The sequence below is a fragment of the Bicyclus anynana genome, chromosome 26 (assembly GCF_947172395.1).
Source record: "Bicyclus anynana chromosome 26, ilBicAnyn1.1, whole genome shotgun sequence".
NCBI classification, from domain to species: Eukaryota; Metazoa; Arthropoda; class Insecta; order Lepidoptera; family Nymphalidae; genus Bicyclus; species Bicyclus anynana.
Window position 1 is genome coordinate 7,840,217 of NC_069108.1, and position 26,814 is coordinate 7,867,030.

Below are 26,814 nucleotides of genomic sequence, written 5' to 3' on the forward strand. Positions count from 1 at the left end.
GTGTTGTGATGTTTGTAAACACGAAAAGTTAATTTACGCAGATGGACGATGGCAGATGAATTAATGGTTAGTGGATCATTTTCCACATTTTCCACTCCTTGAACATACATTACACCAGAAACTATGCCTTTTACTCTGGAACACAGTAATAGCTCTGTCGCAAATAGATCTACTACTACTAATTTAAGTCTGCATTTTGGGCGAGTGGCGCAAGCAAACTAAACACAGCATTACAGACATTGCACGTGTCGGCGGCGGCGCGGTGTTACAAAGACAGTAGGCGCCGAAAACGATGATACCTACTACCTACCCTTTACGATATGCGGCGCGGCATTGTCAAAAGGCTTTCTATTTTGCCGACTTTTGTGCCACAGGTGTGTAGTTAGGAGGTAATAATCTAGAATATACGTACCATAATTGATAGTACAGTGTTGTCACTTTTTAAATTTTTTCAAGTTTTGGGACAATTTATGTTTAAAATTAGAAACTTTATTATCACGATAAAAATGCTTAATTATTGAATAATATTTTTTTAAATATTTTTTCTGTTTATAATATTATAATGCTTACACGCACATTTTGGATCGGACGGTATTTTTAAAACACACTGTATATCCACACGTAATATGAATATCCAAAAAAACTTAACTTCTTAACTTCATCACCAGAACCCTAATACAGTCACAACCCATATAAGTGGAAAGTTCTCATCAATACAAATTTATCAAGTCCAAACACAAGGTCGTCTGTGCTTCGGCTCCATCATCAGACCAACTCCAGACCTTCATAAAACAGTAGTGGTTTTAAATACCTTATGGAAACACTAACAAACGCATTAGCCAACTTTACAATTTTCGAAAGTTCCCCTCGATTTCTCCAGGATGCCATCATCAGATCCTAACATGAATAAAATGGGACCACCCTGGAATTTAACCTTTTAAAAACAAAAAAAGATTTTTTAAAATCGGTCTATAAATGACGGAATTATCGCTGGACATACATAAAAAAAATATATACTAGTCAATCACATACATACATACAGGAAGAAAATTTTTTTAGTGCGGATATTTTTATATTTTGTACATAAACAAAATTTAATGATCACGTATTTTTTCTTTTTTTTTTAACTCAAAAATAACAAAATTATCGTTAGCTAAAGTTATTTACTTTTGAACAGAATTTTAGGGTCACCCTATTGTGCGTTTATTTTATTTTCGTTTGATACCTAAAGGACGTCACCAGATCACTTTTAAGCTGAATATATCTTGTTTAGTAATAATATATACATTATTTTGTTATTTTAGAGACATAAATTAAAAAAAAAAAATACATAAAATGTATCGAACTGTTTGTAGATTTATATTCTATTAATGATACAGAACCACGAAAAAAAATATCCGCACTAAAGACCGAATCACCCTGTATAGGTATAATATATTTACAATCACAAAAAAATACCGACCGAATTGAGAACCTCCTCCTTTTTGAAGTCGGTTAAAAACTAAATGGAAACACAAAGTTGGCAAATGTAAATTAAAATGCTGGAGGCGGGTAGCTCTATTACATGTTTACGAACGCGCGGCTGTAGGTCTTATTTAAAAAAATACGGCCGGGTTGGAATACTCTTTAAATATTTACTCTGACTTAAGCCTTGGGTAAATCATAAAATACTCTAATTCTAAAAGAATTTTATAGACACGTTAGATCGTGATCTTAAACTTCTGACATAGGAGTAACGTCTAACAAGCCTAGATAATTGGTCTGAGCATAAACAGATATGTCTGTGTTGACGTAAGTATTTTTTGACGTCTGTCTATATCGTTTACGTAACACGTAGTGCTACTGCTAGTGATTATTACTCTTTGGTTTCTTCTAATTACAAATAAAAAGCAGAGGGATACAGTATTTATTGTATAAAATTAATATAAATCAAGGAAATTGGTTAATACACATTTCTAAATGTTTATAAATATCAATAATAAGTACAAACTTTAAAATAAATTGTCGAAGTGACCTTACAGAAAAATTAAAATCCGTAAAACACAAACTATACCAAGAATCAAGATGCAGTGCTGCGTGCCTTTCTGCGTAAATACTTCAGACAATGCGTCAACATCTGCGGGAACAGGAATTACCTTTCATGAGTGAGTAGAGTTATTTCTGTCTATCCGATGACTTTCAGCCAAGCAGAGTAGCACACGCATACTTACAGTTCTGTAAACCAGTTTTAGCTGACTTTTGAGATGCAGCAACTGACCTACAGAATAACCAAGTACTTAGCTATAAGTATGACATTGTGCACTCACTGTGCTTTGACAATGAATGATTAAACTTTCTTAGTTACTTTCATATCAGTAAGTAGTTATGAGCACTTGTAAAACTAATAGTATCAAATTAATAATTCCAGAATACTGTGTTTATAATTTCATTATCTATGCTGGATGTTGTGCGTGTGTCCATATGTTTATTATCTGAACCTTGTATTTAGCTGTATCAGGACATGTTAGAGCTGTTATTTTGGTTGTTATTCAGGTTATCCAGGTTACCCAGAGAAGAAAGTCTCCATGCTGCTTGGCTCAGAACTCTCGGCACACAAGACCATCACCTGCCCGACCCTGCTGTAGTCTGCTCGCAGCATTTTTTAGATGAAGACTTTTCTGAAACAAAGAGTTGTGTAAGGCAGATTCGCTCTAATGCTATACCTACAACAGTGCAGGTCAGTTGATCATAATGATTTTATTTGTGATTGTTAACATAGGAAGGGCTAAGACATACCTATAGCAGCATTACTCACATACAATCAGTAATGTAGAAGTAACTATTGGTATACTTACAGATGTGCATGATATGCCTGGACACTGATAGTAAGCTCTCTCTAATGAGTAAACACAAGTTGGAGGAGACATATGAACAGCTAACTGGACTGTCTGTGAGTTGACAATATCATTGTTTCTACTACGTGATATAACTGTGGAGGGAATTGAGATATCATCTCATCACCTTAATTAGTATTTAGATGTCTGTGAATCTTTAATTTAAAAAAATAACAACAGATTTTGACAAATTAGTGTAATAAATTAAATTTATTTTACCAAGACAGAGATTGAGCCAAAGTTCAGACAAAAATAAACAAGTGATGCACTGTTGTGTAATGTAGTGTGCACTCACAGAATATAACACAAAATGAATCCCCAAGTTCTTCAACTTCTCTTACCAAACCTGTATTGACAGTCTTTTAATAATTCTGTGCAGTTGTTTCAGTTGTGTAGTGGAGGAAACCTGAAGCAAACACTCTGTGTGCTGTGTGCTCAGAGATTGATTAACTTCAGTAGATTTAGAGACTTGTGCTTGAGAGCCCATTCACTGATGACAGACTTACTTGCACAAGATGAATCAGTGAGTATTTAGTAATTACAATTTACTAGTTTGATCCTCTCTTAAACCTGACATTGGAGAACATATTGTTATCTCTAAGTGTATTTGGCAGATCCTGGGGTCCTGGGTTTGAGTCCTTGGTCATGCTATAAAATATTGAGCTTCTCAGTCATGAAGTTGGTGGTGTTACACCCGTTGCATCTGTGACCATGTTAAGTCAGTTATTATTATCATCTTATAGTGATTGTACTACAGAGTGGGCCTGAGCCCACCAATCTGCATTGGAGCAGTGTGGGGAATCTAAGGAATCTAAGGCCCAGTCATCTAAGGAAGGATGTATCTATCGCTCTGTAGTCTGATAGGCTAATGATGATGATGATGATGATGATGATGATGATGATGATGATGATGACATTATGTTGTTACCTTCCTTTAGTAAAGTATCTGAAGTAAGTAAGTTCAATTGTTTCAGATTACTATTCAACATAAGGAACTGATGAACTGCACAACAAAACATCTGCAGTGTAACTTAACACAGATGACGTTAGGAGCAGACTACTGTGACTTGTACATAGATCACACTGATGAAGAGGAACAGACAGCAGCAGAGGAATCTGTAGTGAAAGATGTTGCATCAGTTGTGGTGAAGAATGAATACAGTTCTGTTTCCCTGTCAAATGCTGATAACTCTACATTGGTACACAAAGATGACAATGACAGAGACCGTTCCAACAATGACTGTGTCTTGGACGATGAATACTCTGACATGAGCATCGAGCTGGAATCTAGACTACTGGACGAAGCTATAGGTGAAGCTCTTCATAACAAAGCAACAGCTTGCTGGGCTGCAGTCACAGAACATACTGAAACAGAGAGTTCCATAAAGAGTGAAAGTGTTGTCTTTGAATGTTCATTTTGTGATAAGGAGTTTCTGCAAGAAATTACATACTTGGAACATTTAAGCAAACATTCATCATTCATTCAGGTAAGATGTTTACTTCTTGATGGAGGTGAAGTATGGCCTCTGCATATCTATAATACAATACCCTTTGCGGACGGACAGTCGTGTTATGAATGAGTTTTGTATTTGGCAGGTAGTTGGCGGCGACGCTGCATGTGATGCATCACAAGTGTGCGAGCCTCGTGCAGCTGTGAGCCGCAGCGGTGACTCACTCGTGCTGCAGAACAAGTCAGTATACAACGACGCTGCATGTGATGCATCACAAGTGTGCGAGCCTCGTGCAGCTGTGAGCCGCAGCGGTGACTCACTCGTTCTGCAGAACAAGTCAGTATACAACGACGCTGCATGTGATGCATCACAAGTGTGCGAGCCTCGTGCAGCTGTGAGCCGCAGCGGTGACTCACTCGTGCTGCAGAACAAGTCAGTATACAACGACGCTGCATGTGATGCATCACAAGTGTGCGAGCCTCGTGCAGCTGTGAGCCGCAGCGGTGACTCACTCGTGCTGCAGAACAAGTCAGTATACAACGACGCTGCGTGTGATGCATCACAAGTGTGCGAGCCTCGTGCAGCTGTGAGCCGCAGCGGTGACTCACTCGTGCTGCAGAACAAGTCAGTATACAACGACGCTGCATGTGATGCATCACAAGTGTGCGCGCCTCGTGCAGCTGTGAGCCGCAGCGGTGACTCACTCGTGCTGCAGAACAAGTCAGTATACAACGACGCTGCATGTGATGCATCACAAGTGTGCGCGCCTCGTGCAGCTGTGAGCCGCAGCGGTGACTCACTCGTGCTGCAGAACAAGTCAGTATACAACGTTTACAGTTTTTCTGGCCCTTAATTGGGCAATTAACATATTAACAATAATATTAATATAATCAATTAATTTTTTAACTGTACATATTCTGTATGCTTACTTTGGGGCTAGATAGTGATGTGTGTATTGTTAAAGTACATATATATTTATTTATTAATTGGATTCGGTAAACTTCTTAATATATAAATGTGAAAGGTCATCACACAATCTCGAAGACTGCTTGACGTAGAAAGAAATTTGGCAGGGATATAGTCTATAGTTAGTTAGTATCTGCTAACTGATTTTGCGTTAGGGCTGGATTTAGAGGTCTAAGAGCGGACGAAGTCGCAAGCGTCTCCTAGTATACAAAAAGTTCAAAATTCATTTATTTCAAGTAGGCTCAGTTTACAAGCACTTTTGACACGTCAGTTGACTATTTGTAAAGATTCTACCACCGGTTCGGAAGGCAGGTTCTGCTGAGAAGATACTGGCAAGAAACTCAACAGTTGCTCTTTTTAAAAAGTCATGCAGTATTACAATTTACAATTGATAACAATTAAATTACAATTTCTTATAGTTTTATTTCCTGTGTGAAGGTGGAAGCTGATCCAATGGCCTCCAAGCACCTTTATCGTTAAGGAACTCATCAATAGTTTAGTAACCTCGATTAAGTAAATGTTTTTTAACACATTGCTTAAAGTTGTGCATTGGCAGGTCCATCACAGTCTTGGGGATCTTATTATAGAAGAGTACACCCAAACCCACAAAAGATTTTTTAACTCTTTGGAGACGATATGCAGAAATAACTAACTTATGCCCGTGTCTAGTAAGACGTGGGTTTAAATCTCCTTTTCGTTTGTACAAATTAATATTTTGTCTAACATAAACTATACTGTTATATATACATATACTGACAGGCTACTGTTAAAATGCCTATTTCTTTAAACTTTTGACGAAGGGACTCGCGTGATTTTAGTTGATATATTGCTCGAATTGCTCTTTTTTGAAGTACAAATATAGAATGTATATCAGCAGCCTTGCCCCACAACAAAATACCGTAAAACGCTGTGAAAGTACGCAAAATAAACAAGTCTAGCTGTATCAACATCAGTAAACTGTCTTATTTTTCTCACTGCAAATGCAGCTGAGCTAAGTTTTCCAGACAGTTTTTCTATATGAGCGCCTCTCTGAAGTTCACAATCCAAGGTCACTCCCAGAAAAACTGTGGAATTCTCCATTTTCAGTGTTTCACCTTCGATAATTATAGACTTATCTAATTTTATAACATTTGTTAATGAAAACTCAATACATTTAGTTTTCTTTGCATTTAAAAGTAAATAGTTTGCAGTGAATCAATGCAACACATGCGATATGGCACGGTTAACATAGTCAGAGTTATCTTTATTTCTGTCGGTCTTAAAAACTAAGGATGTGTCAGCAAACAGAACAATCTCTCATATGCCGCTAACATGGTGTGGTAAATCGTTTATGTACACTAAGAATAGAAAAGGACCCAGAATTGAACCCTGTGGGACGCCCATTATGGTAGTAGAACCATGTGACTTTATATCATTTATACACACCTTTTGTGTTCTATCACTGACTGATAGTGGCTTAACTTGAGTAAAAGAGTGTTATGGTCAACACAGTCGAATGCCTTGGACAGATCACAGAACACACCAATAGCATTCTTAGAACTTTCCCATGCTTCATAGATATGTTTTAAAAGTTTGACACCTGCATCAGTTGTATTGCGACCTTTTGTAAAACCATACTGTTCAGGATGAAACAAGTTATTTACATTAAAATGACTTAAAAGTTGATTTAAAATGATTTTTTCAAACACATTGCTAAGTGTTGGCAGTATTGTAATCGGTCTATAATTATTAAGATCAGATTTGTCACCTGATTTAAAAAGTGGTATCAATTTGCCATGCTTCATCAGGTACGGAAAAATACCCAAGTCCACACATTCATTAAAAATAATAGCTAAGTGGGGAGCAATAACATCAATGATGTTCGATATTACTTTCACTGACATGCCCCACATATCTCCAGTTCTTTTTAATTTTAACAGATTGAAAGACTTTTTTATGTCTAATATAGTTATATGATGAAATTCAAAAAGAATGTTGCACTCTTTGACATTGCCTCTTAATAGCCTCTAGGCTTCCGTAGCAGACGAATCCAGTGAATCTGTTAACAAGATAGGGACATTCTGGAAAAAGTCTTCAAAGGCATTAACAACCTCGTTATCAGTGTTTACCTTTTTATCCTTTACCATTAATTCAAAACTTATGTCACGTGGTTTAATTTTGCCCGATTCTCTATTAATTATGTTCCAGGTGGTTTGGACCTTGTTCTCAGACTCAATTATTCTCTGTTTGATGTGTAACGTATGTCATACATACAGAAAAAAGATTGTTGGGATATGTGTAAAATAAATAAGGCCCTATTATTAAAAAAAATATCGCACAAAGATATTAGTAAATTTTTTCATGTCATATTTATGTAGTTGCTCAGCAAGCAAACTCACATTATGCTGCAATGTTTCACAGGACAGGAAGTCGGAGGCTGAATGATGTCCCTCCCCCGGCTGCAGACTGCGCTCAGGCTTTAGGTGAGGGGCTTGTGGACTTGTTTGTTACTTTTCTGTTTGCTATGGTGTTGGTATTGTCACATTAAACCCTATTGCTGAGTTCGTCAGGTTTGTGATGTAGGTATAACATCGTAGATAGATGGAGCTCGAGTGTTCTAATAGTCGTATTGTGTACCGCCGATATAGACTGGGAGCGATGGACTGCATCTGTTTTGCATCTGTCGAGTGTTATTGTATAGACAGATGTGTGCGGCGTCTGCGTCGGTCACGGAGGTCGACATCTTGAGTTACACGGCAACTCACAGTAATGCGCTGTGAGTTGCCGTGTAACTGTTTAATGTTTGCTCAATAATTCAGTATTATTGGTAAAAATTGCGGGAGCGACGTTCAGGCGCACAGATAGTAGAAGTAGAGCTGTCGCAAAGGTTTGTCGGAGTAAATTATAAGAAGACTGTTTTGTTTCAGTCGCTCCACTGTCCGCGAGACTTGCGGCAAACAACGACCACACAGTGCAGGCAACTGAAGAAGCAGCTGCGACCCGGAAAACTGAACAAATCCTTGAGACTGACATTGGCGAACTGAACGAGCAATCATCTCAGAGCGGCACTGAAATATATACAGATATAAATAGATTCACAAACTGTGTAGTACAGTTACATGATATTTTCAAGAAACCCAAAAAAACTGTACCAGATGAGAATCCACGCCTGAAAACCCACACTCATGCAAAGCCTTATTCTTGTGAGATGTGCAATTATAAATGCACACACAAAAGTTCTTTAAGGCAGCATATGAAAACTCACACTGGCGAAAAACCTTTTTGTTGTAAGGTATGTAATTATAAATCTGCACTGAAACATCATTTATTAAATCACATGAAAACTCACACTGGCGAAAAGCCTTTTTGTTGTGAAATATGTAATTATAGATGTGCACAGAAAGGTAATTTAAAAACACATAAAAGAATCCACACTGGCGAAAAGCCTTTTTCTTGTGACATTTGCAATTATAAATGTACACAGAAACATCATTTATTAGATCACATGAAAACGCACACTGGTGAGAAACCTTATTCTTGTCAGATTTGCAATTATAAATGTATACACAAAGGTAATTTATTAGATCACATGAAAACGCACACTGGTGAGAAACCTTATTCTTGTCAGATTTGCAATTATAAATGTATACACAAAGGTAATTTATTAGATCACATGAAAACGCACACTGGTGAGAAACCTTATTCTTGTGAGGTTTGCAATTATAAATGTGCACGTAAACATAATTTATTGCAACACATGAAAACTCACACTGGTGAGAAGCCTTTTTGTTGTGAGATATGTAATTACAGAAGTGCACACAAAGGTGATATAAAAAAACATAAAAAAACCCACACTGGCGAAAAGCCTTTTTGTTGTGAGATATGTAATTATAAATGTTCACACAAAGGTGTTTTAAACAGACATAAAAGAACCCACACTGGCGATAAGCCCTTTTCTTGTGAGATATGCAATTACAAATCTGCGACAAGATGTAATATATTGCGACATAAGATGAGAATCCACACTCACACTAAGCCTCAGTAATTGTAATAAAATAGAAAACGAAGCGATCGCTCGATCTTTGCAGATGTGCATTAACAAAAAACACAAAAACTTGAATATTTTTCTGAACAAATTTAATTATTGTATCCGAAAGTGCCGCAAGTGTTGATAGATGCAAACAGAAGTCACAGTTGTACGCTATTGTCAACTGTACGAAGTGCAACTCGTACGCTGCTCCCTTCACCCCCTCGGGTAAATGAGCGGGGCTCGTATTGTGTGAGTCGCTCTCACTGCAGTGATCGCGAGCGTTGCCCAGTGGCCGGTTGTAAAGATGAGTTCACAACAAACCTCGCTTAGCGGATATCTCATAAGCGGCGGCGGAGCTTCTACGAGTACTTATCAACATGTGACGAAGGGGATACACAAAAAGTCGTGCGACCTAGAAAACGAAAGGATCGGTCAGCTGAAAACGATTTTCATATGTAGTTTCACATTCATATTACCAATTTTTGTCAACAATTTGTTGACACTCAAAATGAACGTTAACTTAATTTTGAGTAACACGGCAAGATGTTACGGAACTAACAAATATACTACTAAACTAAACTCAAAATATACTGCACAACAACAAGAACTTAACAATGTCCTAAACCGTTGAGTACTATACGTCTTGGAAAATATTTATAGGAGTAGACCTCTCAAAGTGTGTTTGTTGTTGATGTTGTTTTTGTATAGACAGAGATTAGAGACAGAACGTCATCGATTGCAAATATTAGACAATCTGTAATTGATGATGTTCTGTGGTACCAGAGGGTACCACAGAACATCATCTGTTGTGTACTGAACGGGGACAAGGGGACAGTTGTGTACTGAAGATTGTACGCCTTAGAGATATTGGAGATATGTGAATCTAATTTATATATATTAAATGCATAAGTGTGTTATCTGTGTTTTACTGGATTCTCTCGCTAGTGACACGCAGTCTATCGTCTACAAGTGCAGTAGCTAAGCATCTCTTTAGGCTGCCAGTCCACCGAAGCGGAGCGCGGCAGCGGAGCTGAGAAACGGAGAAATATTAACCAATTGCACAAAATCTCCGCTCGTCTTAAGTGGACAAGAACTTGCTAGCTAGTTTAAAAATTCATATAATACCGGTAAGCGGAGCGAGGTTAAATAAATTAAAAATAATATTTATTTATTTATCATCGTCTGCAACTCCGCTACGCTCCCTCGCTCCGCTTTGGTGGACTTTAGCGCTCTCTTTTATCACATCGCAACAATACAGAAAGAGATGTTTATGCTGTCGCGTATGTTGTAAAATGTTTATAGAGAATTATATTGTAGGCTGCAGAACCAGTGGTGTGCACTCCACAGACAGACTTCTTACAAACCTGTATTGGGGAGGATTTTTTCCCCCGTTTGTATTTACTTACTCCAGTTAAAGACCTTGTGCACACCACTGAACAAAATTAAACAAGTATGTAAACTTTCAAATTGTTTTATTTACAGGGTCAAAATAAAAAAATAAATATTCAGGGTTAAAACAAAAGTTATTATTAAGTTATTTTAATAAAATAAAAGAAATATTGATGTGTCATTATTATCAGTCTATAGAGTCTCCATTTTGGTCTCCAAATTTCTGTTAGTTATTGTGTCCACACCCTCTACCGGCTAAGGGATTAAAGTGTTAACATAATCTATGAAACCCCACACTGCGCTTGGCCCGACACGTACATGGCCGGTTTTATATTTGTTCACTTAGTGTGGATGGCATCACCAAAATAAATATATGTATACGACCAATCCTTCAAGGTCATCGACCATAGTGTCAGTCCTAATTTAAATCTACCAATCAAAAAACAACACGCATTTTTTTTGATCACTTCCTATTCCTATTTTACTACAATTTATAAAGTATTTTATTTGTTTATATAAATAAAAATTTTAATGAAAAAAATTCAACCGACTTCCAACTCAAAAATAACCTTTTTTTTTTTGTCTAGCATGTACTTGACAACGCTCGACAGCGAGAAGTCTCCCTGAAGAAAAGACACAAGTGAGTGCCTTTGCGGTGCCCATGACACACAGTCCGCAAGAGTGTGATGCGCCGTGTCTGGCGCACCACACTCGTGGCAGACCGGCGAGATTTTCCTCCTAGCGATCTTGTGCAAATACCGACCGAAACAGCCTGTAAGTACTTCTACGAGACGGTACGACAGTGCGCCATGGCGCCGTTGCAGCCACCGCTCAAGGAGGGGTCGGAGACCTTCCACCGTCCAGACGCCAGCCACCGGGGACTCGAGGTCTTCTTTCCATCTCCGGACCAGGGCCGCACTCCCGAGCACCTGTCGCTGCTCTCTTCGGTTACGGAGGTATGACTCCAGCAATCTCCCAAGATATTGAGGCACTTTATGATATCGTAGTGCCTCCATCAAAGTCTCGAAAGGGAGGCTGTTGAAGGCATTTGTGACATCCAGAGAAACGGCGAGGACAACATCCCCTCTGGTCACTGCATCATCCGTAAGGGTCTTTAGTGACTTCAGGGCGTCGAGGGTTGAGCGACCTGCCCTGAATCCAAACTGCGCATCTGAAAGTCCCGGACCGACTGTCTCAAGATGCTCAACGAGTCGGTCAGCAATAATCTTCTCAAAGAGCTTTCCGACTTCGTTGAGCAAGACTATCGGTCGATAGGCTGCCGGAGTATCTGACGGTCGACCTTCCTTACGGATGAGACATAGCAGGCCCTCTTTCCAAGGCTGCGGAAACAGACCAGTCCGCAAGCACTGGTTGAACAGCTCCCTGAGACGCCCTTCAAAGAACTCACGAGTCATGAAAATGACCTTACCCGGAACACCGTCCGGTCCAGGTGCCGTCTTTCTGGACCGTAACTCACTCAAAAATAACCTAAACTAAAAAGCCAAAAAATAACATCTTACCTATGTGCTACCTTCTGATCAGTTTGAAGGCGGTACCAAGCCAGTGATGTTTCAATTCAAGCCGTTTAAATTACGTAATTTCTGTGGTTCTTTTAGAAACGGCTTTAATTGAAACACTGGATTGGCACCGCCTTCAAACTGATTAGAAGGTAGCACATAGGTAAGATGTTTTTTTTTTTGCTTTTTAGTTTAGGTTATTTTTGAGTTGGAAATCGGTTGAATTTTTTTTATTAAAATTTTTATTTTTTCATTTTTAGTGTTAGCATACCTACGGAGAACCTACGGAGTATGAACAAAAATTAATAAGCAATTAGCTAAAACGTTATTTTTTTTTTATAATAAGCCCAATTTTGAAAATACTACCTTAACTCATATACAATATTTCACTCCCCTATACATATATACACACGTAATATGAATATCCAAAAAAACTTAACTTCTTAACTTCATTACCAGACCCCTAATACAGTCACAACCCATATAAGTGGAAAGTTCTCATCAATACAAATTTATCAAGTCCAAACACAAGGTCGTCTGTGCTTCGGCTCCATCATCAGACCAACTCCAGACCTTCATAAAACAGTAGTGGTTTTAAATACCTTATGGAAACACTAACAAACGCATTAGACAACTTTACAATTTTCGAAAGTTCCCCTAGATTTCTCCAGGATGCCATCATCAGATCCTGACATAAATAAAATGGGACCACCCTGGAATTGAACCTTTTAAAACAAAAAAAGAATTTTTAAAATCGGTCTATAAATAACGGAATTATCGCTGGACATACATAAAAAAAATATATACTAGTCAATCACATACATACGTATAGGTATAATATATTTACAATCACAAAACTAAATGGAAACACAAAGTTGGCAAATGTAAATTAAAATGCTGGAGGCGGGTAGCCCTATTACATGTTTACGAACGCGCGGCTGTAGGTATTTATTTAAAAAAATACGGCCGGGTTGGAATACTCTTTAAATATTTACTCTGACTAAGCCTTGGGTAAATCATAAAATACTCTAATTCTAAAAGGATTTTATAGACACGTTAGATCGTGATCTTAAACTTCTGACATAGGAGTAACGTCTAACAAGCCTAGATAATTGGTCTGAGCATAAACAGATATGTCTGTGTTGACGTAAGTATTTTTTGACGTCTGTCTATATCGTTTACGTAACACGTAATAGTGATCTGTGCTATATAGACTATAAAAAGGTCTTCTTGAACATTTGTCATGTGTTCTTGAATTTTTATTTTCATTATAATAGGTTTTATTTTTGTTTTCCTGTAAATAAAAGCTAATATCTTATGTTGTGAGTTACGCCAGTGACTTTTGACCATGAACTCTAAGCCATAATATGTGTACGTAACCTAAAAAGTCATTTTTATTTTTATATTAAAAAATACTTTGTAGCAGTATATTCTGGTAGCATTAACTTCTTTCAAAGCACGAGTAATTAATCAAAACCCAACCAATAATATGGATTTTTCCTCTGTTGTGCGTGTAAAAGCTGAAAATTATGATGAATGTGTAAATGACTGGAGTGTACAAAACATTTTGGTACTAAACCAACACCAGGAAAGTGAGAATTTACAAATCACGTCACATCCAAAGCTGGAAAATGAAAGAATAGGGTACATTGACAATGAAAAATACCAGGAAACAATAAACTGTGAGGAGGTGAAACAAGAGATTACATTTAGTAGTGACTTCTACACACAGCATGTTCCAAATACGAACTACCAGGACAAAATAAGCTATGAAGAACTTAAAGAAGATAGTTTACATAGTTGTACGTCCTGTGGAATGTATTTTACTAACAGGTTTGTTGTTTTTAATCCCCTTCCATTTATACTATCCTAGTTAGACTTGGGTCACCTTTGATCGGTATGATTTACAAGACGGAGGTCCTGGGTTTGATCCCTGGCTGAGCCAATTGAGGTTTTCTTACTTGGTCCAGGTCTGGCTGGTGGGAGGCTTCGGCCGTGGCTTGTTACCACCCTATTTAGCATTCCGGTACAATGTTGTGTTAAAACCGAAAGGAGTGTGGATTTTCATCCTCCTCCTAACAAGTTAGTCCACTTCCGTCATAGATTGCATCATCACTTACCATCTGGTGAGATTGAGTAAAGAATAAAAAAAATCTACTTAATCTTGCCTTGTAGAAACATCTGTTTTTAGCGGATATGTACTAACTTGAAACTACTTCCCTGCCAAATTTCATCTTTCTTTCTGTATTGTGTGATACCTTTTGCTGTAAAATGATGATTGAGCAGACACCTTACATGGTTCCAGTTGTCGTGGAACACAACCTCATGAACTTTCATCATTATTCATCATTATGAACCTCATTTAGCTCACCGTTGAGCTAGAGTCTCCTCTCAGAGTGCGAGAGGTTAGGCCAAATGGTCCACCACACTGGCCCAATGCAGATTGGCAGAATTCACACATGCAGAGAACCAAGAAAATTATCAGTTTAGCAGGTTTCCTCACAATGTTTTTCCTTCAGTGTTTGAGACACTGTGATATTTAATTTCTTAAAATGCACACAACTGAATTTGAGGTGCATGCCCCGGACAGGATTCAAACCCACACCCTCCAGAATAGGAGGCAGAGATTATATCCACTGGGCTATTACGACTCTTTACTACAACTTTAATAGACCTTACCATTTCTAATTACAGCAGACAGTGTTTTTACTATACTTCTCTTGCCATTTCTAAAAGAAAGTATGTTTCAAGATTTAATAATAGAGGATAATATCCATCTCACTTATCCAATCTGCTCATTATCAACCCATATACCGCTCACTGCTGAGCAGGAGGCTCCTCTCAGTATGTTAAGAAAATTCTCAGGTATGGTATAAAGGTATGGACTTTTTACACAACTTTTTTTTTACATTTCAGCTATTCGCACATCATACATAACCTAATCCACCTTAAAGTGCTGATAGCCAAACAGAAAGTATACATCTGTGCACATTGCCCCAAACATTTTACGACAAAGAATAATCTAAATGACCACATAATCAAAGCCCACCATTGGGTAATAGTCCATAACAAGAAAAATATTCCTAAAACGCAACGGAAGCACAAATGTTTGGTATGTGATAAATCATTTAAATACAGTTCATGGTTTAGCCATATGTCAGAAGTGCATTGTCAATATAGATACAAATGCAAGAAATGTGATCAATCTTTCAAAGCAATAAGATACCTAAAAAGGCACTACATGGTAGTACATGACAAAATCGAAGTATATAAAGGTAATAGACCATCGAAAGAGAAGTGCCCAAAATGTCCCACGATACTCGATTCAAAGTATGCTTTGACGACACATCTGAGGAATTGTCACAGTGAGGAGACATTTACATGTGAATTGTGTAATTCTACACTAAAATGCAAGGCATATTTGCTCGCTCATTATAGAAGGGTCCACCATAATGATGGGATTATTCACACGTGCAATGTATGCAACAAAGAGTTTAAATCTGTCAGATATCTGAATATTCACATGAGGAATACTCATAATATTGTAAAAAGCGCATGATATTCTGTTTCTTTGAGTCATGTGAGTTGTGACAAGTCTTATGTGTGTACAATGTACATGTGTGAAGTTATTAATTGATTTCAAACAAAAGGAGGGCGTTCTCAATTTGACGCTTATGGTTTTTTTTTCTTTGTTTGTTACCGCATAACTTCGTCATTTCCCCCAAAATCCCCAGGAAGACGTTAAACACTTTAACCTCTCAGAAGAACTGCACTGCAGAACGTTCTACATTATAATGGGCTTACAAAACTGTGAATGTAAAAAATAACCCTGCACTAAGGTCAAAAAGCCCGGGCTTACTTGAACAACTGAGGGTCAATACTTAGAACCTGCTAAAGCTTCTAAACCTTCTAAACATCATCATTATCAACCCAAATTCGACTCACTACTGAGCACGCGTCTCCTCTCAAAATTAGGGGTTAGGCTATCTATATACCACCACACTGGCCCAATGCGGATTGGCAACTTTTTTTACACACGTAATAGGGATGATGACAGTTTTTTAAATTGTATATAAATTAAGAGTATGCTAATAGTAAAGCAATTTTGTAAAAGTAACAGGGTATCTGCGATCATTACTTTCGGAGCTACAGGGATTCAAAGGGTCAGATTTGCGGCGCTGCCGCGGATCCCTGAAAAACGCCCCATACAAAATGTTACGATTTAATGACGTCATAGGTACATAATGATCGTTACATTTGTATGGGCATTTAAACAAAATTAACAAAAATCTTTGTTATTTCTGCGTTTATGTTTATAGTTCACATTATAAAAAATATTACATTTAATGTAAGGAAGCTAAAACTGTATGAATTTTCATCTAATTACAATAAAAGATTTTTAATAGATTTTGAAATTTTATAATCTTATTTATTTTGCAAATATCCAGACAATCTTTGCTTTTTATATATAAATTAGTTAACTATGACCTTATTTACCCGAATGTATCATAAAAATCAATATATTCTAACCTAGTCGTCATCCCCATTATAGAATTAAGAGAATTCTCAGGTATGCAGGTTTGCTCACGATGTTTTTCCTTCACCGTTTGAGACACGTGATATTTCTTAAAATGTCAATTCTTAACTGAAAAATCTGAGGTGCATGCTCTGGACCTGATTCGAATCTACACCCTCCGGAATCAGGGGCAGAGGTCATATCCACTGGGCTATCACGGCTCGTTAATCAACTGAGTACAGCAAGCTGGCCAGTGTTACCAACTCTCCAAAATATTTATCCCTAAAGTTGGTGTCAAAAACCCCTAAAATCGCCATAATTATTGAGTTGTCCCCCTAATAAAATATAAAATTCATAATAATTTAGAAAGTAATTTTTAAAGTAAGTTTATTTTTTTGTAAGTTGTGCAATTCGTCCGGCGTCAAACTGGAAATGCCCTGGACCGGACGGATTGCACAACTTCTGGTTAAAATGGTTTCGTAGCGCCCATTCTATCTTGGCAGTGCAATTTCAAAATGCCATTGACACTGGATCGCTACCGGCATTTTTAACAACTGGTGTCACGTTCCTGCTACACAAATCCGGAAGTACCACAGACCCCAAAAACTACCGACCGATAACATGCTTACCCACCATCTATAAGCTCCTTACATCCATTCTGTCATCAAAATTAACGATGCATATAAATGCAAATAATATTTTGGCCCCAACACAGAATGGATGTAAGGCCCGGTCTCGTGGTACAAAGGAACTTCTCCTCATAGACACTGCTATTTGCCAACAGGTTCGGCGAAACAGAAAAAATCTCACGGCTGCTTGGATAGACTACAAGAAGGCCTATGATTCGGTGCCTCATTCATGGCTCATGGAGGTCATGCGGTTGTACAAGGTCGATACAACACTATGCTCTTTTCTTGAGTCATGTATGAGACAGTGGATGACAGTTCTTCGTCACCCAGGCGCTTCTGAGTGTTCTGAATCGAATGAACTGATAGGGATTAGGCGAGGTATTTTCCAGGGCGATAGTTTGAGCCCTTTATGGTTTTGTCTAGCCCTTAATCCTCTCAGTACTTTACTGCGGGATTCAGGGCTAGGCTTTCGCCTTCGCAGGGGTGGTGAGCTCATATCTCACTTGCTTTACATGGATGACCTCAAGCTGTATGCATCAAAGCGTACAGACCTAGTGTCATTGCTGAAGATTACTCAAACCTTTAGCAATGACATAAGGATGGAATTTGGTGTAGACAAGTGTGCGGTCATCAATGTAGAGCGAGGAAGGATAGTGAGCTCCGAGAATATAGTTATTTCAGAAACTATCATTCTCAGATCACTCCTTGAAGGCGAGACCTATAAATACCTTGGAATGACAGAAGCACTTGGTATTGAGACAGGGAATATGAAACAGGTAGTGAAGGAACGCTTCTTTGGCCGCCTGAAAAAAGTCCTAAAAAGTCTTTTATCAGGCGGTAACAAGGTGCGTGCCTTCAATAGCTGGGTCATGCCCTTACTCATATACACTTTTGGCATTCTAAAGTGGACTCAAACCGAACTGGATTCCCTGGACTGTAAAGTCCGCAAACTGCTGACTTCATACCGGATGCATCACCCCCGTTCATCTGTAATGAGATTGTACATCCCACGCAAGTGTGGAGGACGTGGCTTCTTAAACGCCAAGAACCTCCATAATCGTGAGGTGTGCAATCTCAGAGATCATTTTCTCAAGATGAATGTGAGTATGTTTCAGGATGTCGTTGCAGTGGATAAGGGACTTACCCCGCTATCCCTAGGCAAAGAGAACTGGCGCAAGCCTATAGTAATTAGTAACTCAGATCGTGTGGCAATATGGAAGAGCAAGGAGTTGCATGGACGATTCTACAAGGCCCTTACTGGGCCGGATGTAGATCAAATAACATCTGTATCTTGGTTGCAATTCGGTGACCTCTTTGGGGAAACCGAGGGTTTTGTCTGTGCAATTATGGACGAAGTTATAAAGACGAGAAACTACCGGAAACACATTATGAAAGATGGCACTCTAGACATCTGTCGAGCGTGTCATCGTCCTGGGGAGTCCCTCAGGCATATTGTGTCCGGGTGTTCTCACCTTGCTAACGGCGAATACTTGCACAGACATAATCAAGTAGCCAAGATAATCCACCAACAGCTTGCTCTTCAATATGACCTTATCGATTTTGAGATGCCTTACTATAGGTACGACCCAGCGTCAGTTCTTGAAAATAGCAGTGCATTGCTCTACTGAGACCGAACGATTATCACTGACAGGTATATTGTAGCCAATAGACCTGATATAGTGCTAGTCGATCGGTCAGTGCATCGTGCAATAATTGTTGATATTACAGTTCCACATGACGATAATCTGGTTAAAGCCGAAAAGGAAAAAGTATCAAAATACTTGGACCTTGCTCACGAGATTACCGCCATGTGGAATGTTGAGTCAACTATTATTGTTCCGATAGTTGTTTCAGTCAATGGTCTTATAGCGAAAAGCTTCGACCAACACCTTAAGAAGCTTTCGCTTAACTGTTGGATCAAGAGTCGGATACAAAAGGCAGTGATTCTTGAGACGGCGCGTATTGTGAGGAGGTTCCTCACTCTGGAGCCCTGACCACCGGTTGCTTGGGCACTCAAATGTCCCGCAGCGGGAGGGTGAATTTTTTTTTTTATAAATTTTTAATAATGTTTTGTATTTTATACTTATATTGTTAAAAATTTAAAAAAAAAGAAGTAAATAAATGAGAGAAATAGAAATAATATGCTGTCATAGGTTTCAAAAGTCTATATTTAATACAGACAAAATACTACGTCTTTATCTGAAGATTCAGATTTTTTGAAATCATGCATGTTAACAATGAATAAATTTAACAATTTTTTTTATTCGATGAAAATTGCCGCCAGTTGCCTCAGAATGGTTGTAGAATAACGTATTATATGTCGTTATAAGTCGCTAGGTCAAGACAGGAATATTAAAATTATCATTAATTTAAAAATATTAAAGAGTCAAAAAATCCCTGAAAATACCCCTAAAAATTTCAGACCCCTAGAAAAATCCCATTTCACTTATTTGCCCCCTAAATCTGGGGGGAAAACCCCTAAGTTGGGAACCCTGAGTCCCATCCTCCATCTTCATCCAAAGATGGAGGATGGGATAGCACTCGATGCTTATTTGAACCTGTGCTTGGTAAAAAGTGGAACCATCATGGGTATACAACTAGCACTTCATTAGAAGTATTAAAATATTATGATTATTAAGTTTTTTTAGGGTTCCGTAGTCCACAATGAATCCTTTATGTTTAAATATCAATTTTAGCCGTTTATAAGTGTTAAGTTTGTCAAAATTAATAAAAATGTTAAGTATTATATATTTGTTTTACTCTACGATAACCGAAACAGACGACCTCTGTGGCGCAGTGGTATGCGCGATGGATTTACAAGACGGAGGTCCTGGGTTCGATCCCCGGCTGGGCCGATTGAGATTTTCTTAATTGGTCTAGGTCTGGCTGGTGGGAGGCTTCGGCCGTGGCTACTTACCACCCTACCGGCAAAGACGTACCGCTAAGCGATTTAGCGTTCCGGTACGATGTCGTATAGAAACCGAAAAGGGGTGTGGATTTTCATCCTCCTCCTAACAAGTTAGCCCGCTTCCATCTTAGACTGTATCATCAGGTGAGATTGTAGTCGAGGGCTAACTTGTAAAGAATAAAAAAAAAACAACTCATTCTGAACAAGAGGTGTAGGCTTCAGGAGTAAGGATAAAAAAAAATATCCTTACTCGGGATTTTGTATCCTTACTCAGGAGTAAGGATTCAAAAACATATGCCAACAACGGCCCGCGACTTCGTCCGTGTGGTATTCAGTTTTCACAAATCCCGCGGGAACTATGATTTTTTCGGGATAAAAAGTAATCTTTGTTTTAATCCAGGCTATAATCTATATAAATTTCAAATTTCAGTTAATTCGGTTCAGTAGTCGCTTCGTGAAAGAGTAACAAATATTCATGCCAGTGGCGTAGCGTAGTTAAAAAGAATTTCTCACAAAATAAACAAAAATAGGGATGATGACAGTTTTTAAATTGTATATAAATTAAGAGTACGCTAATAGTAAAGCAATTTTGTAAAAGTAACAGGTTATCTGCGATCATTACTTTCGGAGCTACAGGGATTTAAAGGGTCAGATTTGCGGCGCTGCCGCGGATCCCTGAAAAACGCCCCATACTAAATGGTACGAACTAATGACGTCGTTGGCTCGCTGATCGTTAGATTTGTATGGGCGTTTAAACAAAATTACTAATACCTATCTTTGTTATTTCTGCGTTTATGTTGATAGTTCATATATTAAAAAATGACACATTCAATGTAAGGAAGCTAAAACTGTATGAATTTTTATCTAATTACGATAAAATATTTTTAGTAGATTTTGAAATTTTATAATCTCATTTATTTTGCAAATATCCAGTCAATCCTTGCTTTTTATGTATAAATTAGTTAACATTGACTTTATTTACCCGAATGTATCATAAAAATCAATATATTCAAACCTAGTCATCATCCCCATTCTCGCTTGTGTATAGTATACATTAAAAAGGAAATTACCTTTTTTTTTAATTTCTTTAACTTGTAACAAAAATTAACAACAAATAAAATTTGTAAAATAGTACTGGCTGATCATGCGTGATGCCGTGACAATGCCAAGGACAATAGGAATTCCATTTTTTTATGTAATTAAAATAAATATGATAAATGGAAGACAGAGTGGGGCCGTAACGCGTTACGTTACGAAGCGGTATACTCTGACATATTTATCAATTGAAAATACTTTTGAATATAAAATCAATTTATTTAACTAACTACTACAATCTATATTTACATATTATTAAGTTAGACCAGAGTCAGAATTCCAATCTTGGAATTTAATACAGGAAAACAATTTTTACTTAGATAACCACTGTTTTTATTTTACATTCATATCATTCACACAAAACATTTTAAGAATCTAAATATGTTTGTTTTGTTTAAAAATAAAAGTAAAAGAGCGTGAAGTTATTCAGGGTGCAAAAAAGTATAATCTAACTTGTTCATTAATAACTTATGAGCTCACTACTCAAATAGGCTAGTTGACACTTTTTTAAATGGTCTTCAATAGTCGTTTACTAGACTAAAAAAAAATTCCAAATTTTTTGAGACGTGATTACATGAAAATATTAGTTTTTATATATGTATTGACAATACGAGCCACAACACACAATACGCCTGTCGGCCATGACGGTCGATATTTCAACTGTTTCATGACGTCACTATATCAAAACCCTCAGACCAATTATAGAAGGACCTGTATCGCACTCATAGTCACGAACAAAATTGTCATTTTCTGAGGAAAACGAGCTTAGATTTTGCATATATCTAAACTAGAAGTTTTTGCCCGTTTTTTACACAATTCAATTACACAAAAAGGTATTTTCACGGAGCTCTTTAACCGACGAACACGATTACAACTATTTAACATCGATTCTATAGCGACAGTTTTTATAATCGCATTAGATCGTTGATCATATACTTTGACAGAAAAGTAACGTCTATCGAGGTCTTATATAATATCTGAGTCAAAACCCGATAAAAACGAGCGTTTGACAAAAATATTACTTATCAATTAGTTCGACGTTTAGTACATCAAGGGTGTTAGTGTTAGTGACGTCACAACATGGATGACAGCGTTTTTGACGTTTGGAAAATTTGAAAAAATACGTGATATTCAAATTAAGTTTTAAAAGAAATCCTTAACTTTTATTAATTGATATAAATATATTTCGGACCCTTAATCGATGTACTACACAAATTCATATTGTTTATATTAAAGGAGATAGTCCTTAATTGTATTGAGTCCAGGATCAGTCATTGTACCCTAGCGGAAATAAAAAAAAAATATATATTTTGTTGATTATATAATTTAACTTAATTTTTTCAAAATAATATTCTATATCTCCCAAGAAATGTAACACTTTATTAAGGGTATATTTTGATATTGATGACGTTTTCAACTTTTCAATGCATTAATCGTATTGACGTTTGCTGTCAATTGTCATGTCATAGTTGTTTTAAGGGCGCCATCTTGATTTAACTCAAAAGCTTGGGTATTTAATTTTATTTATTTCTTTTTGGTTAGTTAGATCTATTCACTTTAAAATTTTTTAATAAAATCCTTGTATTTTTTAAATTTTAATGATACAGGGTACAAAAGTGGATCTGAAATGGACCATCTCCCTTGATATGAGTCAACTACCCTATTGTCTTTGGTTGTCACCTACTATCATAGTTTTCTATTCCCCAGTCTTGACATTGTCTTCAGAAATCTTCTGTTTCTCAAACATAATCCTCAATTTGTCAGTGGCTGTCATAGGGAGCCTATCATTGGCTCCAAATTTGGGGTCAGGTAGCTGGGCTACGTTGAGCTCCGGGTCCTTAAAAGTGAAAGGCGTCCAGGGACCCTGTATAGATGGATGGTCAGTGAATTGGTATTTTCTTAAACGCGTTGCAGAGACGTCTCCTTGCTGAGTTCGTAGTACTTCGATCCATTTTGTTATTTCAGAGTGGGACTTCTGGTGCAAACTCATCCATACTCTATCGCCATTCACTGGAAAAGAAAACAAACTTGTTACAACATAGGCTATCTTAGTGTGAACTTAATAGACACATGTTCGAAAATGTTGAACTTTGGAACTCGATTCTGTGCAGACTATGCCAAGAGGCAGGAAATTACCTCATTTTCATTAGATAGAATGCACATTCTATCTAATGAACTCACGGCTGCAGATGCTGGTTGCTAACTGTGCCTCGACTGTCAAAGGTTGTATTACAATATCCTAAAACTGAGTTACAATCTATTCCATTTCTGATTTGATCATGCAGAGTGACTCTGAGCCTTCTTATGAGGCCCATAGTTAGCGACCAAGTCTCAGAACCATCGGTCATTGCTGGCAACATGCACTGTTTGAAGACTTTTGTCTTCAGGCACTGAGGAATACTGATTACTAACAATTAAATTAAAAATGAGGGTATAAATCACTAGTCATTTCACACCTAATATTAATTATAATTAACTTGTTCTTAAATTAATAAAAATATGTTTCATTAATAAGCTTGGAACAATTAGATATGGTTAATATATTTTATATAAAATTTATTAACATAATTTAAAATAAATAAGTTATGAACTGACATGCGTTATCTACCTATATTTCTAATTTCTTAGTTGGTAAACAGTACTCATCAAGAAAGGCTGTATATATGTATAGTTAGAACAATTAGATATGAATAATATATTTTATATAACATTTTATAAACAAACAATACATAATTTAAAATAAATAAGTTAGAACTGGCATGTGTTTTCTACCTTCATTTGTAATTTCTTTGTTAGTAAACAGAACTCATCAAGAAATCCTGTAGTAAACTGTGTTTGATTCTCCTCCTTTTTGTTATAGAATATTTGCCATTTCTTTTTGTAATTATTTAAATATGACCAATATTCCCATTTCCCTCCAACTAATCAGAAATAATATAAATAAATATAAAATAAATAAATATACTTAAACAATACACATCACTATCTAGCCCATACAGAGTAGCTTGTGTTGTGGGTACTAAGATAGTTGATATTATAATATTCATATACATTTATATACTGCATATAAATACTTATATAATGTATAAATACACACAGACACTGGAAAAAATCCATGTTCATCACACAAATATTTTCCAGTTGTGGGAATCAAACCCACAGCCGTGGATGCAGAGAGCAGGGTCACTACCCACAGCGCCACGCGGCCGTCAAAAAGAAAAGACTGTGTTAAGAGTTGGTACAAGCAGATCAAACAACACCATCTCAGTGTCTGGCTCCTTAAGCGTTGTTAGCATTGCTTTAGGAGGCATATGATATACTCACAGTACTCTGCCACAGCCACAGGGCTCCGGTGTCGTCTGGGCTTTAGGTACACCACTACACTGGGGTTCTGTTTTGCGAACTCAACCAGATCTTGCTCTATGAAGTCTCTGAAATGTTGACAATTCATGAGACAAATGTCTTAGCATTCCATGGATTCACCGTGCGGGTGCCGGGTCCATCGCGTGGTAGAGAGAAGAACTCCGAACAAAGTCCTGAACTTGTGAATACAGGATGTAGGGTTAAGGAATTCCTTGATGATCGATCAACACTCCCCATTCTCTGCTTGTGTTGTTCTTCCTGCCTAGCCAAATTTGGTAAGATCCTATCAGAGCAGCTTTGGATACTCTTTCTAATATAGAACTACCTGCACTATCTAGAGAGGCCAAGGTTTTTAAGCAAGTTATAGAGAGATTTTGCTGGTAATATCTATTGAGATAAGACGAAATATCTTAGCATTCCATGGATTCACCGTGCGGATACAGGGTCAGAGAGAAAAGCTACAAAAAGATCCTAGGAGCTTGACAGTCAACTTACACTTTGCTTCTACAGGCAAATTTGGTAAGACCCTACTAGATCAGTTATGGATACCCTTTTTAATATAAAACTTGCTGCTGTTCTAGTGAGGCCAAAGTGTTTAAGCAAGTTTTGAGATTTTGCTGGTAATCCTCTCGCAAGTTCTTCTATGGCATTTTTTTTTATTCTTTACAAGTTAGCACTTGACCATGATCTCATCTGATGATAAGTGATGATGCAATCTAAGGTGGAAGCGGGCTAACTTGTTAGGAGGAGGATGAAAATCCACACCCCTTTCGGTTTCTACTTTGCATCATACCAGAACGCTAAATAGCTTGGTGGTAAGTCTTTGCCGGTAGGGTGGTAACTAGCCACGGCGGAAGCCTCCCACCACCAGGACCAATTAAGAAAATCTCAATCGGCCCAGCCGGGGATCTAACCCAGGACCTCCGTCTTGTAAGTTCACCACACATACCACTGCCCCATGGAGGCCGTCAGTCTAACATATACAGGGTGCTCGGGAGTGTTTCCCATGACTTTGAGGTGTTCTCCAAAAAAAACTGAGTGAAACTACCAAGTTATCAACCCATATTCAGCTCACTGCTGAGCTTGAGTCTCCTCTCAGAATGAGAGGGATTAGGCCAATAATCCACCACGCTGGGCCAATGCGGATTGGCAGACTTCACAAATGCTATGCTATGCCCAGCAACCCTTATTAGAGCAGCGAGGTGGGTCTCCATTTATCTACTCTTACAAGGGAGGTCAGGTTCTATAGTAGATATTGTGACCGCGGAGCGGAGCTAATAGATGATATACTTTTATGTACCTTATTCCACGACTGCCTCCATGAGTTTTACAGAATTTCAGCACAATTCGCTGTAACTGAGGGACATAGCGACCGACACCGTTTTGTAGAGGAGCCCGCACGAATCCAGACTTCATAAATAAGTGGCTGTTAGACATTATTATTCGTAAATATCGTAGTGCTAATATAAGAAAGTCCAAGTGGGTTAATTATAGTATTGTTTTGAATTTCGATAGATAAAAATTTCAAGATTTATAGGTTATGATGAAGACATAAATGAAATGACAATTGACAATGACATGTGTCATACTCAATGTAAAATATTATACCATCTGTGCAAAATAAAGTGTCACAGACCAATTATTGTCTTTGTATTCTACGTACGTTTGTGATCTCTGTCTAAGGGAGGTCTACGATACGAAAAGGATGATACGTAGTATTTCTAATCTGTGGAATGCGTTTTTTTTTTTGATAGTACGAACCATAGAGTAGAATGTATATGGTACGAACGATTCTTTATTGGTCTAAGCGAACGATTGACAGTGCTGTCTTTTTTTGAAAATTTTTATCATTTTGTTATCAGTTGTTGACAGTTGGTAAGATTTTTTATCTCTTCTAAACAGCATCATCATTACCAGTCAGGAATTCAGTAGTCACTTGTCAGCATTATTCAATAACAACTTCAAATCAGATAGTATCTTCATAACAGTCAGTACTCTAGTGTGTACCTATAAGTTCAGTATTATTTTATCAACCTGCTACAAGTCCAGGCTCCTTACAAAGAGTAAATTAATATAGGTATGGGAAGAGAAGGGATAT

General features: G+C 37.5%; 3 protein-coding genes across 10 annotated transcripts in view; 1 reads left to right on the forward strand and 2 right to left on the reverse strand.

The window, feature by feature from the left end:
* The window catches only part of LOC112055983 (trichohyalin), a 489,894-nt gene that overhangs the window by 392,806 nt on the left and 70,274 nt on the right, over positions 1–26,814 (reverse strand). The gene's annotated exons all lie outside the window — the stretch shown is intronic.
* On the forward strand, positions 1,758–20,096 carry LOC112055980 (zinc finger protein 260). 8 transcript variants are annotated; one of them, XM_052889786.1, is made up of 11 exons: positions 1,758–2,144; positions 2,533–2,716; positions 2,837–2,929; positions 3,253–3,396; positions 3,848–4,360; positions 4,470–4,660; positions 7,691–7,752; positions 8,197–8,561; positions 11,276–11,644; positions 12,466–14,038; positions 15,122–20,096. In XM_052889786.1, the coding sequence occupies exons 1-9, from the start codon at positions 2,065–2,067 to the stop codon at positions 11,330–11,332; spliced, it is 1,689 nt and encodes a 562-aa protein (XP_052745746.1). In that variant the 5' UTR covers positions 1,758–2,064; the 3' UTR covers positions 11,333–11,644; positions 12,466–14,038; positions 15,122–20,096. The 8 variants fall into 8 exon arrangements, with proteins under 8 accessions (XP_052745746.1, XP_052745747.1, XP_052745745.1 ...); XM_052889787.1 differs by having other exon boundaries at positions 11,276–11,462; XM_052889785.1 differs by having other exon boundaries at positions 11,276–14,038.
* LOC112055981 (39S ribosomal protein L43, mitochondrial) lies at positions 21,552–26,289 on the reverse strand. The gene is made up of 3 exons (XM_024096296.2): positions 26,017–26,289; positions 24,678–24,784; positions 21,552–23,363 (listed from the first exon to the last, which is right to left on the reverse strand). Exons 1-3 carry the CDS (start codon positions 26,151–26,153, stop codon positions 23,050–23,052), a joined length of 558 nt encoding a protein of 185 aa, XP_023952064.1. The 5' UTR covers positions 26,154–26,289; the 3' UTR covers positions 21,552–23,049.